Source organism: Carassius carassius, chromosome 35 (genome assembly GCF_963082965.1).
Source record: "Carassius carassius chromosome 35, fCarCar2.1, whole genome shotgun sequence".
NCBI classification, from domain to species: Eukaryota; Metazoa; Chordata; class Actinopteri; order Cypriniformes; family Cyprinidae; genus Carassius; species Carassius carassius.
Window position 1 is genome coordinate 17281375 of NC_081789.1, and position 16903 is coordinate 17298277.

The 16903-nt window shown below is 35.8% G+C and overlaps 1 protein-coding gene across 4 annotated transcripts in view; it reads right to left on the reverse strand.

Annotated features, from left to right (window-relative positions):
- LOC132116070 (phospholipid-transporting ATPase IB-like) overlaps positions 1 to 16903 on the reverse strand; it is a 61778-nt gene that overhangs the window by 38716 nt on the left and 6159 nt on the right. For 2 of the 4 annotated variants that reach the window (XM_059524644.1, XM_059524643.1), the window contains 16 exons: positions 8977 to 9121; positions 5839 to 5938; positions 4874 to 4972; positions 4677 to 4722; positions 3767 to 3807; positions 3410 to 3483; positions 3154 to 3223; positions 2939 to 3066; positions 2705 to 2816; positions 2119 to 2287; positions 1798 to 1925; positions 1589 to 1666; positions 1412 to 1500; positions 1217 to 1261; positions 1019 to 1094; positions 804 to 909 (listed from right to left, as the gene is read on the reverse strand). In XM_059524644.1, the coding sequence (XP_059380627.1) occupies positions 804 to 909; positions 1019 to 1094; positions 1217 to 1261; positions 1412 to 1500; positions 1589 to 1666; positions 1798 to 1925; positions 2119 to 2287; positions 2705 to 2816; positions 2939 to 3066; positions 3154 to 3223; positions 3410 to 3483; positions 3767 to 3807; positions 4677 to 4722; positions 4874 to 4972; positions 5839 to 5938; positions 8977 to 9121 (1506 nt within the window). Of the gene's footprint in view, positions 1 to 803; positions 910 to 1018; positions 1095 to 1216; positions 1262 to 1411; positions 1501 to 1588; positions 1667 to 1797; positions 1926 to 2118; positions 2288 to 2704; positions 2817 to 2938; positions 3067 to 3153; positions 3224 to 3409; positions 3484 to 3766; positions 3808 to 4676; positions 4723 to 4873; positions 4973 to 5838; positions 5939 to 8976; positions 9122 to 10091; positions 10333 to 10363; positions 10466 to 16903 lie in introns of those variants that run through there. The other 2 variants (XM_059524646.1, XM_059524645.1) reach the window with 2 other exon arrangements.

Genomic DNA, 16903 nt, shown 5'->3' on the forward strand with positions numbered 1-16903 from the left:
CCCCCAAGGCTAAAAGAAATCCAGTAAAAATGGTTACATCATGAAATATTATTACAGATTTAAATAACTGATTTCTATGTTTATACATTTTAAAATGAAATTTATTCCTGTTATGTCAAAGCTGAATTTTCAGCATCATTCCTCCAGTCTTCAGTGTCACACGATTCTTCAGAAATCATTTTAATACGTGGAATTGCTGCTCAAGAAACATTTCTTATTATTACTGGTGTTGTTACATAATTTTTTTTTTTTTTTTTTTGGAAACTGTGATACATTATTTCTAGGATACTTTGACGAATAGAAAGTTCAAAAGAACAGCATTTATTTGAAACATTTTTTTACATTATAAATATTTTAGAAATAAATACTTTGTCAATTTAATGCATCCATACTGACTCCAAACTTTTGAAAGATAGTATGTATATATAAAAATAAACATAAATTAATATGAATTATTTATATAAAATATTACATAAATTAATTGATATTAGTACATTTCTTTCTATAAAATAAATTCTAACTTAAAACTTAAAATAAATAATTAAATAAAATCTTTTTTTTTTTTTTTGCACAAATGCAAAACTTTACACTGCTAAACATGAAAAGGAGTTTTTAGGTTTATCCCGTCTAGAAATCACAGCACTATGGCATATAACTTATGTTAAATGAAAAGTAAAATGTCAATGTGTTTTTCTATATATAATTTTTTTATTATATGAAAACTGTTTTAAGTGTGACAATTAACTGGTTAACTCAAATCAAATCAGACATATATTTAGAAACCAACGAGAAGGTTGTGGTACCTGGTGAGGAAGCCTGGAAGATAATTTGGTTTCCTTCTCGCTCAGGAACAACAGTATGACAAACAGCCATCATGGTCAAAAACTCACAAATCTGTGGAGATGTAGGCTATAGAGAAAGAAAAGAAGCAGATTTTAACGATTACCATACATAATTCACAAGAAACTGTTTTAATATCCAAGCTACGACAGAATAATAACAGCTATAAAGCTCTTACATGATTCTTCTCAATGTTCTGGATAAGAGCAGGATCATCAAACTCCGTGGAATTATGACTTGTAGAGGGAAGGTGACTGCAAAAAACAACAGAAATGAGATTTAATGGACAACATAACGTAATCATGCACATTATCTTCTTCGTCCTGCGTAATATCCGCTAGGGTACATGACAGAGATAGAATCAGCGGCATCTGACCTGAAGTCCTCCATGGATCGATCGCAGTCCAGGTCTGGGAAATGCCTGGAGACAGCATTATAGATCAGTGGCCACTCACACAAATATAAACAAAAAGTAACAGATCAATGCACACTAATAGAGCCGGAACGATGCAAAGCACAAAGATAATGTAAGTGTATTGATGGAACGAAAGCAAAGGAACACTACAATTACCCATATGTAATTCCAGCTATCGTGCACTTCTTAAAATGCATGATGTTGCAGGTAAGAGTACCGGTCTTATCTGAAAACAGATATTTTACCTGAAAAAGAAAGAGACAGTGAATGAGATGTACTGGAGTTGAGGTACATATAAATTTGTGAAAGATAATGGAAGGAGCTTCTCCTCACTTGGCCGAGTTCTTCATTCAGATTGGACGTTCGGGCCATAGCAGGAGTGTCCGTCTCGGCGTAATACATCTCAATATCCTGTAAACATGCATGAAGAACAAAGCACTTATTCACAGAGAATCATGGTTTCGGCAAAGAAATACTGTTTTTGAACACTGTGATCAATTGATACCAATGAAATTGGTGATTAATGTTTATTATTATTTTACCCAGTTGATGAAGAGAGCCTGTGTGAATTTGACCACTTCTAGTGTGACCAGGAGGCTGATGGGAATCAGGTTGTTATAGAGGATGATGAAGGTTAGCAGATTGTACCAGAAGTTCAGAGAGATGTCACCTGGATACACAACCACATATTTTATATATATTATATATTATAACCACATAGCTTATTTAATAAAGGCTAACATATGCAAAATTTATTAAAGTATTGCTTTTTTGTCTTAGTAAGCGCTATTAAGTGAACAGGTACAGTAAATATTCTAAATTCATATCTGAAAGGGTAATGTAGTTTTCCCAGTGGGTTTCACCTGGACGGGAAAGGTACCAGCAAGCCTCATCTGTGTGCTGTTTGTTCCATATAGCGGCACCGATGGAGCTGACCAGCGCCATGACCAGGAGAATCCCAAACAGAACCAGGATCTGCATGTTTGTCACACGCTCCACATTAGAGCGTTTCAGTGGAGCTTTAGTGGAATTCTGAAGGATGGAAACATTATATTAATGCTCAAAAACAACTTACACACCCACTACTGTTTAAATTTGGGGTCAGTAGGATTTAAAATAATAAAATAAAATAAAATAAAAATAAAAAAATATATAAAACCACCTGAGTTTTGACAATATTTATATATTAGTTTTATTAATTTTATTCTGTTTCTGTCATTTTTATTAGTTTATTTTTCTGTTTAGCTTTAACTATTATTATTTTTAATAACAATAATAATAACAACAATAATAATAATAATAATAATATTACATTTGATACAGTAAGTAGCCAAGGTAATATTCCTTTAATTTGTGTATATTATTCAATATATTTAATTATATGAATAAAATGATTTCTAAACTGTAACAGCACTGGTCCAGATCCAGCTTTTATGAGACCACACTTACTTGCATGAGCTTTGAATCATGTCCAGTGTAAACTACAATTCCCACAACCCACTGCGTGTTCCTGAGCTGGGCTCCCCTTAACAACACTTGGTCCGGCCCAAGTGGAGCTGGGCTGTAATACAAGCACATGATGACTGAATGTAGTGTGTGTGTGTGTGTGTGTGTGTGTGTGTGTGTGTGTTTGTGTGTATGCAAGTTAGATTTTAATTTCTCATTAATAGCAAGTTGACGTACTTATGGTTGTCCAAACGCAGTGTTCCAGTGAAGTCATACAAGTGTCTGTTTGGCTCCTCACATTCAAGACGACCTGACAAAGCCATCAGTTCCTCCAGAGACTGAAAACTCGCTGTGAGAGAGAGACCCTGAAACACACATTTAACAAACAACAAGCATGTTATACTCTTAAAACGCATTATACAGTACACATTAGATTTATATGTAATATGTACCTGTCGGATCTTTAGGTTGGTCTCACCATCCAAGTTGGATGTTTCAGTATAGCACATCGCCTGAGGTTCACTGTGAAAAACAGCAGCAGATGTTGAACACAAAACAGCTGCAAAATAACATAAATAACACACAAATATATTTTCCTGAAACACATTCCCAAAATGTATTATATTTTTCACTGCTATAAATCACACTAGTACAAACACAGGGTGACAAACCCCACGGATACACACACAAACACACTGCGGTGCTGACCTGGAGGACACTATGACCATGTCAGCCGGAAGATGCTGCCCATTGGTCACCTTGACTATGTCTCCCACTGCCACCTAGTGGGCAAGTGCAGCATTGCAACAGCATGAGGAGGGAGAAAATGAGATTAAGAAAGAGATCACAGTGCTTGAAAACAAAGAAAGGAGAAGCAACACACAGCAGGATGTAAAAAATCAAAAAGAGAAGGTAAAAAAATGGAGTGAGAGGTGAACTGAAAAAAGCAAGTGATACTATATAAACTAAAGGACAGAAACAAAAGCATCATTGACAGAAAGGAGGGAAAACAGAGGAATAGAGTAAGAAAAAAAGATGCGGAAAGTAAGAGAAAGATGGGGTTACCTGCTTCCATATGATGGTTTGCCATGCTCCATTACGCAGAACTGGAAAACAATGACATTATCAGAAAAACTCTGCTCATGAATAAATAATGTGAATAGATAACAACTAAATTTAAGTTTTTATTAAGAGGCAATATTTGCAGCTAAAAAATATTTTTAGGGACATTTTTACCTTCATGAGTGCAAATTTTTCTAACCATCTAAAAACACGGACAACCCACGGTGTGTTGTCAAATATTTATTAACAGTTTTTTATAATAATGGATGCTAATTAATAAATAAATCTTATGAATCATAGGGATGCACTGATATTACAATTCTGACGAATAACAAAACATAAAGCCAATAATTATTTCCGTTGTGGCACAATACTGATAAACAGAATATATAAAAATTCTATACTCTTCTGCATCTCGAAATAAAAATAAATACATTTTAAACCAATCATTAGAATGCACATTATTTGAAAAAAAGAAATATAATATTAAAAATAAACCTACATTTTGACATTGCTATACATTACATTAAAAATTGTTAATTAATTACCGTTTTTAAAAAGTAAGGGTAAGTTAAAAGATAAAATATTTATCGAAAGATTTTTTTTAATATAGGAGAACCGCTGATGTACATCATGATGTTTTCAGAGCTTTAATATTAGATACATATTTAACAGCACTCATCTCCAAGTGAGTGAACACAGATATTTGACAGATATAGGTCACCGAACCCATAACTTTATAGACCTAATAAGAGTATTCTGAAATATATAAAATCTATAAATATATCAAATATATAAAATAAAAACAGATAAAAGCACATCTTGGCCTAAAAATGTTCAGGTCATTTTGTTCCTTCTGGTTGTCCTAGTTCATTTCTAACCCTGTTACACAGATATGATAGTAATACTCAACCTGTTGTCTTTTTTTTGTTCACCGTGTTGTCCGCTTTATGTCTTTTCTGCGAGAACACAACACGTGACATCTGATCAGCATTATTCATCAGAAAAAAATCAACTGCATTTCAAGGTCAATGCACTTATCCAGTGTTGTCTAAACACAGTCTGGACAGTTTAACAGTAATTCAGTTCTCCATTCAGCAGAATACTCACATAATCCTCAATGATCTCCTTGATCCCAGCCACTGTCAGAATAAAGATAAGGGGCACCAGTGTTGTGTAGCGACCCGTCGGTGAGACATCAGGGATTTGCTGCATTTGGAAATGCACATAGATAAACATAATATGAAGTACTTTACACTGGTGGTAAAACAACATGGTTTGGAAAAGCCCTATGTCTATTTTAAAACAAGTTTTAAAACAAGGCGGAAAATAAACAGAGTCCTAATCTGACTTCACAAGATTTGGAATATAGCATACCAGTCTTATGGACTATTTTTATGGACATTTTATCACTATTTTTGAGCTAAAAAGCTCCAGACACCTTCATTTGTTGGCATATGAAAAAAAAAAATTTTTGCAAAAAAAAAGTGATTTTAAATGACATGAGGGTGAATAAACAATGACAGAACTTAACATTTTAGATAAACTATCCTTGTGAGCGTCATAAAAATAATGAAGTTATTAAATATAAACTCTATAATATAAGCACACTAAGACTTCAAAACAAAGGCTGAATCCATCAAAGAAGTTCACCACTTAAGAACAAACTGCTTAGCCAGAATTTTTAAGAAATATATCAATACAGTGCTGCCTTGCAAAGCACTGTAATGAGTAAATAACATCACAGTGAAGAAACCTTTTAGCTATTTAACTTTTTTTTCCCACTCATTTTCATGAAATATCAGCCTAACAGGCTGGATCACATGGCGGCCGTTATTGAGATTGCATAGTGACTCATAGTGGATAAGAGTGAAATAATGGACCATTTCCAAAAGTGGATATAATACACAAATGGATAGGTTGGCAAATAACCGAAAAAAGTCACAAGGTCAGCATAAGTGGTACAGCACCTCGGAGATCCCCTTTGAAAGAAATCACCACAACCAATACATTTTGTACTTTGAGGTCCTCGAGTCAAAGCAGAAGCAGTTCGGACAGTGTGTCAAGTGTCATACCTGCATAAGAGCGATGAAGAGAAAGAAAGCATTAGCCGCTCGCCTGATCTGTTCGTACAGGAACCGTGGCAGGAAGGTAAGGATCCCGTATTTAGCCGTGCTAGATGGGGAAAAAGGCAAAATCGACAGTGTTTAAAACTATCAAACTATTTTTAAGCTATACAGCCAGGACACACTTATTTAGAATTAGCTCCACTCAGGCTTCTGAAAAAAAAAAAGCATTCGTAAGTGGTTTGATACAAGCCAACATCTACCTGCTTTCATGAATGCCTGACACTTCACTGCCCACTGCATTAATGTTAGATAAACAATCCCAAAATAGAGTTTAGGATGGATGTTTCTCAACGTGTCTGTCAATTGTTGGTATTGATTGAACTCCTAAGTAGCTCTTGAATAGCTGATTGCGGCAGTGAATGTTTTACAGTCATTAAAATAGCTGTTAAGAATGCCTAAAATTACCTCCAGGACTACAAATTTGCAAGGTTGTCCATCTAAATCCAAACACGAGTCAGTATCTGTTTGTGTGGGTGAGTGTTTATATCCGCACCTGGAGGCACATTTTATATCCAATCGTACACTCTTAAAAATAGGAGATGCCGTAGAAGAACCATTTTGGTATCCACAAAGAGCCTTTCAGTAAACAATTGAAGAACATTTTAATAATCTAAACAACTTTACCTACTATAAAAAAAAACATTTGTGCAATGGAAAGGTTCTATTGATGTTAAATGTTCTTCATGGAACCATAGATGCTACTAAAGAAGCTTTATTTTTAAGAGTGTAAGGATGTTTCTATACTACAGCATGTGTACTTATGTGAGGGCAGTCTTCTGTAAACACGACACTCTTCTTGGGTTCATCATCAATGAGTTCACAGCCTAACACACCCTGTGTAACCCAAACTGTGGCCTCAAACAGCAGCTCGGTAGCTGACCTGGAAGTACGGCAGGCTATCGTTGACATCAAAGAGTGGCAGAGACCATTCATACGATCCCCTTCATTAACATTCAGCGGTCCAATCACACACAAAGTAACCCACACTGCTGTCACCATGATGTGTAGTACCTGGGGTTACCCTAAAAGACTGATATGGATGATTGCACTGCTGGATTTGTTGGTCTAGTTACTTTGTGACTGACAGCTGACCAATGGAGGCCAATGCAATGGGAAGCAGAAACCGGTTGGTAAATAAAACATGAAGATCAAGGAATAAGAGAGTGATCTGAACAATTCTTATGAAATTTCCACTGCTGCAGCCATGCAGGCATTATATGCTGAGAAGCTGATGAACTGAAAAGGTCAGAGCTCTGTCTGATCTGAAATTAGCAAGTGACAAAACGGTTTTCAAGGCTCGCCTTAACATTGTTACAGGAACCAAAATAGAGCCTTTTAGAGCAGAATCGAATCTTTAGAATATACTGGCGGATCGATGAAGTGCGTGTGGGTGAGTGTTTCGGTACCGAGAGACTGATTTTGTATGAGCTTTCATATTGTGGCACTAATATAAAAGCGATCTAGGACCTAAATCTATCAAGCTTTTGTAACAACTACTATCATATACATACAATAATATTCATACAATTTCAAAAAGTGCAATTTTGTCATCAAGCAGAACTTCACTGCATATGAAATGAATCAAACTGATATAACTAAAAAAAAAAACATTTGGAGGACTTGGGCACTTTGGAGACCAAAAGACTTTCTTTTCTGGAACTCTAGATGAACTCTAGCCAAGCACGGTCCGGAATATTGACCTTGGTGTACTCACAGGAAATCTCTGATGGATTCGTGTTCAATGTTGTAAATTGTAAATTCCCTGAGGGAAAATCTTAACTTGATTAAACTATTTATAATCACTATTTTACTATCACTATTACTATTTAATCTCATAGCATTAGGAGTTAATTAGATGATTTTTCTTTTTTTTTTTTGCTGGAACAATGGTGCTGTTGATGAGGCATAAAATACAATGTGTTTTATTTAATAATTAATTCAAGAATAACAGGTGAAAACAAATAAACTGAGTGAAGAAAATATAGGAAAAAAGGGAGGAACCTTCACATCTCTGTGACTGGCTGATACTGCCCCTCTCTGAAGTGCAAAAATAATAATAATAATAATAATAATAATATTAATAAAACTGAAGATGCATCTCCAGCCACCATAAATACATTTGCATTGATTACTGATGTTTTCAATTCTATATATACTAAACTGTTAATAAAGATACACAAAATATTCTTGTTAGTGTATTATTTTAGTTGATATTTTTGATGCAATGTGATGCATCTTGATGAGACTCTTAAGCAACTTAAATGGAAAAATAAATAAAATAAGTTTGCATACACTTGAAACTACTGTTCAAACATTTGGGGTCAATTTTTAATAAAAAAATTATAATTTTATTCAGCAAGTATATATTAAATTGTCTTTTTTTAACTTTATATAAATCAGAATAGAATACTGAACAAAATATATCAAAGTTTCCACAAAAATATTAAACAGCATAATCAATTTCAACATCGATATTAATAATAATAATATGAAATTCATAATTTAAAATATACATTTAGAAATCAGCATATTAGAATAATTCCTGAAGGATCGTGACACTGAAGACGAAAATTCAGCTTTACCATCACAGGCACAACTGACATTTTAAAATGTATTAAAACAGAAAAGAGTTATTTTAGACTGTAATATTATTTTACAATCTTACTGACCTTACTTAATATTTACAGCCATGTTGTAAACACATAAAACTTCTTTCAAACACATTAAAACATCCTACTGACCCCAAACATTTGAAGAGTAGTGTAAACAAAAAACTGTGAACAAAATATTACAAACTTGTTTTCTTGCTGATAGTGCAAGTTAAATGCTTGTCCATTTACATTTCCTTTGCATTTATTCTAGACTAAAACACAACAAAAATAGTTTTTCATTCTCATTTCAGAATAGACCACTGCAACAAAGATACAACAGTTTGCAGCATCTTTAACATGCTTTTATGAGACCACAACCATATTACTATGAAACCTAATCATGTTCACACTTTAAGCAAAGAATACAATAAAACAAGCTTGAATAAATCAAACGGCGCTGTAACATTTTCAATAAAGACCTGAATGAACTCACCTGACATGGTTGTCACAGAATTTGGTGGCCTGGGCTCGGTTCAGCAGCACGGTCCTGGCTGTGGCATCTATTGGGTCCGCCTGTGATGTGGTTCCGGACATCTCATCCTCTGCCTTGCGATAGCCGGCGGCGGAGCACGCGGGTCCTGCACCGTTTGAGTGATGGGAGAGAAGAGAGGCTAGCGTGAGTGCGCGTGGAAGAAGACAGGAGGAAGAAGAGACATAGAAATGAGGTTTACAGTTCAGTGCGCTGGCCACACTACTACTGTGCTGATGCAAGCCGCCCCTGATGCCGATGACGTTTCCCTTGGTGCACCGCCCTCCCCGCCACTCCGTCCCTTTCATCCTCCTCATCCACGAGCAAAAGCTCCGTCACCAATACAGCATCCGCGCGACGCCCACGGGACCCCCTGTATAGAATGTGCTGATGGGAGCACAATGGCGCAGCAAACACCTTTGTAGGAAACCTTGTGCATTTGTTTAACTTTATAAAAGCTGCTTTATTCCGTGGAAACACCTGTGTATTCACGATGCGTTGAAACGAAACGCAATGAGACAATGATTGTGTCTCAAAACATAGTGAGTTTCCTACCTAGAGAGCATTTTAGTCATCACTCGCACCTGATTCCAACATCCATACACGTCGGAGAGTCACGACGCGTTAACAAATAATTCTCCACCATTATAATCAATAAACTGAAAGCGTCCGTTTTTGTCTCTGACGCGTTACAGAGATAATGTACTCATTTTCGCCGTCTGAATGAATAATTTATATAAAATTCTTATTTTATTTTGTATATGTATGCAGTTATACTAGTACATAATTAAAACGCACATAAATTGATTTAAATAATATTTAAATGTAAATTAAATTAACTGAAATAACTTAAAGCTATATAAATCAAGTTATTTATTCATGAGTAGTCTCGAGCTTACAGCTGATTGGTCCGTGAGGCCAGCGTTATGCGATGACGTATGGCTTCTATGCGTGTTTTGAGACAGCCGCTTACTACGAGTCCCTCTCCAGACAATCGCCAAATGATTATTTCCCGCACGTAATAAATAATGTACGCTCGGTAAATAACAGCTCTGTCTGTATGTGACAGGAGAGTTTACCCAGCTGCTGCATGATCGAAAGCGGGTGTGAAGAGATGGACTACACCCGTCACATCTCCCATTCCAGTCAGCCTCTCTAATAGACAAGACCCAACCCCTCTCCCACCGTGTCATTTGCGCCGTCTCGGGCAATATGTGGACGATTTAATAAGACTCCACTCCGCTCCGCTGTGTCTTTTCTGCAACAGACGATGGTTTCCTTCAGAAAACGCGCGCTCTGTGTCCGCGTCTCATTACAATGTTCACGCAGACAGACAACACAAAAGCCTTACATTTAAAGGCGCAGGCACTGCTCGAGGGCCACAGATGTCCGTCTCCACTATCACAGATCGAAACGCACTAAACGTGCTCACTGACTGGCAAGGAATCGCTTCCTGTTCATATGCTCCTCCTTGTTTCTACGATGGAAACTACCTGAAGCCACACGTATGTTTCTCAAAGAGTTGGAGTTTGAAGGTCAAATGGTCAATTTTTGGTCATTAGAAAGGTTTAAATGGTTAAGGCAAATGTGTATGGGGGGACAAAGGGGTCAAAGAATACGCCATTGAATTTTTTTTACTACTAATGTGAATATTGTGGGATTGATGAATTATTAATAATCACTGTGTCACATATTGCATTATTATTAGCAGGTTTTGCATTAAAATACCGTAAAGTTTCCAAAGGTTTGACTCCCAGCTTTTGAGGTCAACAAAATAATAGGAAGTTTTTTTTTATTTTTTATTATTATTATCATTTTGTGATCCACAGAATTAGATGATTCTTGTATTATTTTCTTAAGGCTGTAGCCAAATATGCAAGTAAATGTGGATCAGGCAACAAATGTAAAGGTTACAGAAGATGCCATTGAAAAACACATTATTGACCATGATCTGAATATTGTGGGGTTTATGGATAAAAAATGCAAGCCATCAGCCAAACAATATTAAACATTGTGACAGATCAATTATATAAAAAGTTGTTTAAGCAAAGTTGGAAATATCATATGTCCTTTTAAAAATTTTTACAAATTTGTGTAACTCACAGTAAAGGTAAGAAAGAAGTACAATAAAAATATATAGCTTTTATCTATAAAGTACTTCCTCCTTACTTTAATTGTAGGTTAAACACATATTTGACATTTTTGATAGACAGACAGACAAGACAGACAGACAGACAGAGAGAGACAGACAGTCAGACAGACAGACAGCGACAGACAGACAAACAGAGAGAGACAGACAGACACAGACAGACAGACAGACAGAGACACACAGACAGTTAGACAGACAGACAGACAGAGAGTCAGACAGACAGACAAGACAGAGAGACAGACAGACAGACAAGACAGACAGACAGAGAGTCAGACAGACAGACAAGACAGACAGACAGAGAGAGACAGACAGTCAGACAGACAGACAGCGACAGACAGACAGACAGAGAGAGACAGACAGACACAGACAGACAGACAGAGACACACAGACAGTTAGACAGACAGACAGACAGAGACAGACAGACAGACAGACAGTTAGACAGAGACAGACAGACATAAGACAGACAGACAGAGACAGACAGACAGACAGAAAGTAAGACAGAGACAGACAGACAGACAGACAGACAGTAAGACAGAGACAGATAGACAGAGACAGACAGACAGACAGACCATACTGGATCAATGATAATAAAATTTCTTCCCAAAAACTCACACAAAAAGTGTGCATATTGCTTGAGAATTTTTCTAGACTTTTTGTCTAGACACAACCATGTCTTCTCTTGCACCATAGGGAACACTTTATCTGGTAGTCAGTACTGCAAAACCACAAACCAGTTGAATCAGCTAAAAATGCAGATGTGATCATACTAAGGGCTATATTTCCATGACATCTATCTGATTTCTGACACTGCAATCTGAAACGTTCTCTTCAACATGATTCCTAACAACTAACAACATGATCTTACGTTATGACGAGCAGGGTGTAAATGGAGAAAACACTCATCTCTTAGGTGTCAAAGGCCAGCTTGACCACTGATAACTTGCCAATAACGGAGAAATTTGTTAACTTGTAATTATATGGTGTCATATATTTTAGTGCTGAAGACACTGGCTCTTAAATGTGTTTTTATGGAGTCATATGTAATGGCTAATGTATTGTTCAAGGTGACTCTGGGCACCTTCAGACTTAAATGTATCCTTTACAACAGCAATGAGCAAGTAGGTGTAGTTTAAACTAGTGGCACTCAAATGGTTCTGCATCAGGACACGGATTTGATATCAAGTAGCATTTATTATACAAAATTAAACAACTTAAAATCAAACACTGAGAGGCATACAAATAATTGCTAAATCAAGCAATATGCAGACTTTAATACAATACTGTGTTTTTATTATTCATAAGTTCTTGCTCTAAAATGTTTGACACACAGCATAGGACATTGAAAAAAATTTACTACAATTTTTTTAATAAGCATATTCATTTTGTTATCCTTAACTATGTACACTTATCGTATTATTTTCATTTACCATTATATTTTCCCTTCTATAAAAACAAACTGGCGACCTTCTGAGAACCACTGCTGTAAACACCTGTCATGTTTCCAGATCTGCCTCACTAAATAAATATACAAAGCAATGTGGACCAGAAGTTCATGAGATTTCCTCAGTGGGACGTACTCTGGATTAGGGCCAAAGAATCACATATGACACACTTTTCATCGTGCATCTCATATCCTGCTCTAAACGATTACTTTCTTCCTCTAACTGTTCAATTTTCTCTTTCCACGACTTGTTCTTACAATTCCAACCTCAGCCATTCAATCTTAATGGTCAGACCTGCAGACACTTTGTGCCCGATTAACATCACAGAACTGTAAAGTCAGCAACATACTGGTAAATGATGTGCAGTACATTGACTGGACAGATACATGACAAACCTTTCATAATGGACACACAGGCTCCAGTTAATACTATTAACAAGCACTCAATTCACAAGTTGCCCAACGTGCTGATAAAGCTGGAAAGTTGAGTGCTACACTGACTTTTGCCCTTAGATAAAGACCAAGAAAGAATCACCAATTGTTCTGTTTTTGTGTGAGCACCATATAAATCACACCTAAACACTGTCAACAACTGCACAACATTTCAGCTCAAAACATGGTCATAAACTTGATTTCCAAAATGAAAAATGAAAACACTATCAAGCCTACGGTTTTGTTTTTTTATTATTATTTATCTTTATAGCAATAAATGAAAAATATGTATAAATATTGCTAAATGTATTAATCTATTTTATTGATAAAGGGTGTAATGGTGTACATAGTCAACATTTGAAGTGGATCAGAACCTTTCATCAAAGTTGTCCAAAAACCAAAACAATACCCGTTCTTGTCTTAGGACAACTTTGATGAACATTTCTGATCCACTTCGAATGGTGATTTTCTGTATGCATGTGACACAACGTTTCAGTTCAAAACATGGTTGAAAACTTGATTACCAGAATAAAATATATATATCTTAACACCCTAAAACCCTTTTTAAAACTTCATAGCAATAAATTAACAATATAAATCTAAATATTGCTAAATGAAATAAAGGTTGTATTTAAAAGTTAATGTAAAAATTGCCTTATGTGCAGTTAGGATTTCAAAGAGGCGGAAAACTAAATCATGGTAAGTTTCCAGTAATTTACCAGAAATTTTCTGTCCCTTTGGAACCCTATGTACAATTTACATATTTACATACAATGTTATATTTGAGTGTTGATTATCTAAAAATAAATGACCATTGAATTTAATGGTTTTGACTGTACTGTTTATTGTAACCTTAAGTAATAGGGCTCTCTTTACTGCATTATAGCTGAGATACTGTAGATTTTGTATTCTTAAAGGGATAGTTCACCCAAAAAATGAACATTCTGTCATTCTGTCTAAGCCCATAAGACCTTCGTTCATCTTCGAAACACAAATTTAGATTTTTTGATGCATTCTGTGAGCTCTCTGACCCTCCCATAGACAGCAATGTGATTAACACCATCCACGAATCCACTAACGATCCAGAAATTAACACGCACCATGCGGATACATTGTTTTTGTTCAAATCAAAGTGTAAATAAATGTAGAAAAAGTATCTTCGTGGCGTAGCTGACACAGATCAGCATATGCTGTTTGCGTTCAGTGGATACTCTGCAAAATGGCGCTAGGGTGACGCAGAGGAGACGAATTGTTGAATACATTTTTTTTTGTTTTCTTTGTGTACAAAAAGTATTCTCGTAGCTTCATAAAATTACAGTTGAACTCCTGATGTCACATGGATTATTTTACCTTGATTGTTTTATTTGAGTAATTAATGACAGAATTTTCATTTTTGGATGAACTATCCCTTTAGGAAAATTTTAATAATGTTATCTATTTAAAGAAAGAGACACCATTTGTTCAGTAATCTACTGGTTAAAGAACAAGAAAAATAAGAAGTTTTATGTTTAGTTTTTCCCCTGCTATACCGAAAAAACATACTAACCCGTGCCTTTAAATTGAAGGTACATACCATTTGATGACATTTGATTAGCAGTGCCTGACTGTTCCTTAACCTCTTAATTCTTATGTTACCAGTAAGGGTGTCCTAACTTGGTCACTTGTGGCTTTTCCATTTTGGCTTTATTTTTGTTAAATAAACAATGACACAGTGCAATATGTCATGTGTTGTTGTTCATCTGAGGTTTTATTTTCCAAATTTTAAGACATGGAAAAAAAATTATAGTATGTATATATATATAAGTTATAATTTTACTATGTCCTGATAAGGAAAACCATGTAATTCAATAGGGTGTCCTAACTTTTTCATATGACTGTATTATATTATAAAGTGTGTTCACTATAAATATATAAAAATATAAATATTATATAATATATAAATAATATAAATATTCAATATAAATATATATTTAATAGAAAAAATAAGCTTTTTAGTAAAATGTAGTAATATTTTATCTTATATGATTAAAAGCATGTAAAAAATAACATGTCAATAATGTGCTTCTGATTAGTCATGTCTGAACCTATCACTGAGTTTGACCCTGAGCACAGTGTGGGGTGACTGTGGTCATTTGGCCATCTGCCAGCTTTTCACCACTAAAAAGCAGCATGCTTTTAAATTATGAATAGCCCTGGTTGCATTATTCATCCCTACGCCTTTGTAACGGTGCTCACTTTACCCACCGCATGCATTCATTCAGCGGGCCTCTCTTATTCCATGCAATATCACTGCACATCTCTCCGTCTGTATTATACTACTCTGATTAGTCAGACTATGGTCATGCTGTTCAAAAGGGTGTCAAATTCCTCTGTTGTCTAGAATTTTCTGCTATCCCAACACAATGGCACTGGAACTGGTTCAAGAGGACAGTGAACAGGCTAATATAACCCAGCAAAAGCCAAAGACAGAAAATATTACATGCAACGAGGCTCTTAATTTGCAAATTGCATACAGCCACAGTCTCCCACTAGGGATGGGCAATACCAGTTATTTGTTCAATTCAAATGCAAATATCAATACCTATTGGTATTGAAGCCTCTAATAAATATAGATTTCTGAGGACATTTTTTTTATTCATTAAGTCCTATATCATAGAAAATTAACAATGAATGGCAAACATCGCTCTCTCTGTTTGTCCAGGGTGATTATCAGAAAACAAATCTGTCCCTTGATTTTTAGTCATGCAAAAGAATTTAAATGATCAAGAAACTATGTAAAGGCATAATTTTATGTTTATTAAAAAATATTAAACTGAAGCTTTCTTACATATAATAAAAAACACTTAGATTTTTTTTCTTTGTTTTTTTCTTTGTTTTTTTTATTTATCATGGTTACAAAAAAATTTTTTTGGGGGGGGGGGGGTTCAACTGAAAAAGAATTCATGAATAATTATATCACATGGCAGCATTTAGGCATCTAGATGTCTTGAAGACAACTAGCTGAAGTTCAAACTGAGCATCAGGGGAAGAAAGGGGATTTAAGAATGTGGAATGTTTGTTGGTGCCAGATGGGCTGGTCTGATTATTTCAAAAACTGCTGATCTACTGGGATTTTCACAAACAACCATCTCTAGGGTTTATAGAGAATGGTCCGAAAAAGAGAAAATATCCAGTGAGCGGCAGTTGTGTGGACAAAAATGCCTTGTTGATGTCAGAGGTCAGAGGAGAGTGGGCAGACTGGTTAGAGATGATAGAAAGGCAACAGTAACTCAAATAACCACTCGTAAAAAAAAAAAAGGTTTGCAGAATACCATCTCTGAATGCACAGCACATCGAGAGGTCAAACGGCGGTTATAATTCGCACAGGCTCATCAAAATTGAACAAAAGAAGATTGGAAAATGCTGCCTGGTCTGATGAGTCTCGATTTCTGCTGCTACATTCAGATGGTCAACATGAAAGCATGGATCCATCCTGCCTTGTCTCAACGGTTTAGGCTGCTGGTGGTGGTGTAATGGTGTGGGGGGTATTTTCTTGGCAAACTTTGGGCCCCTTAGTACCAATTGAGCATCGTTTAAACGCCACAGCCGACCTGAGTATTGTTGCTGACCAGGTCCATCCCTTTATGACCACCATGTACCCATCCTCTGATGGCTACTTCCAGCAGGATAATGCACCATGTCACAAAGCTCAAATCATCTCAGACTGGTTACTTGAACATGACAATGAGTTCACTTTACTCAAATGGCCTCCACAGTCACCAGATCTCAATCCAATAGAGCAGCTCTGGGATGTGGTGGAACGGGAGATTCGCATCATCGATGTGCAGCCAACAAATCTGCAGCAACTGCATGATGCTATTATGTTAATA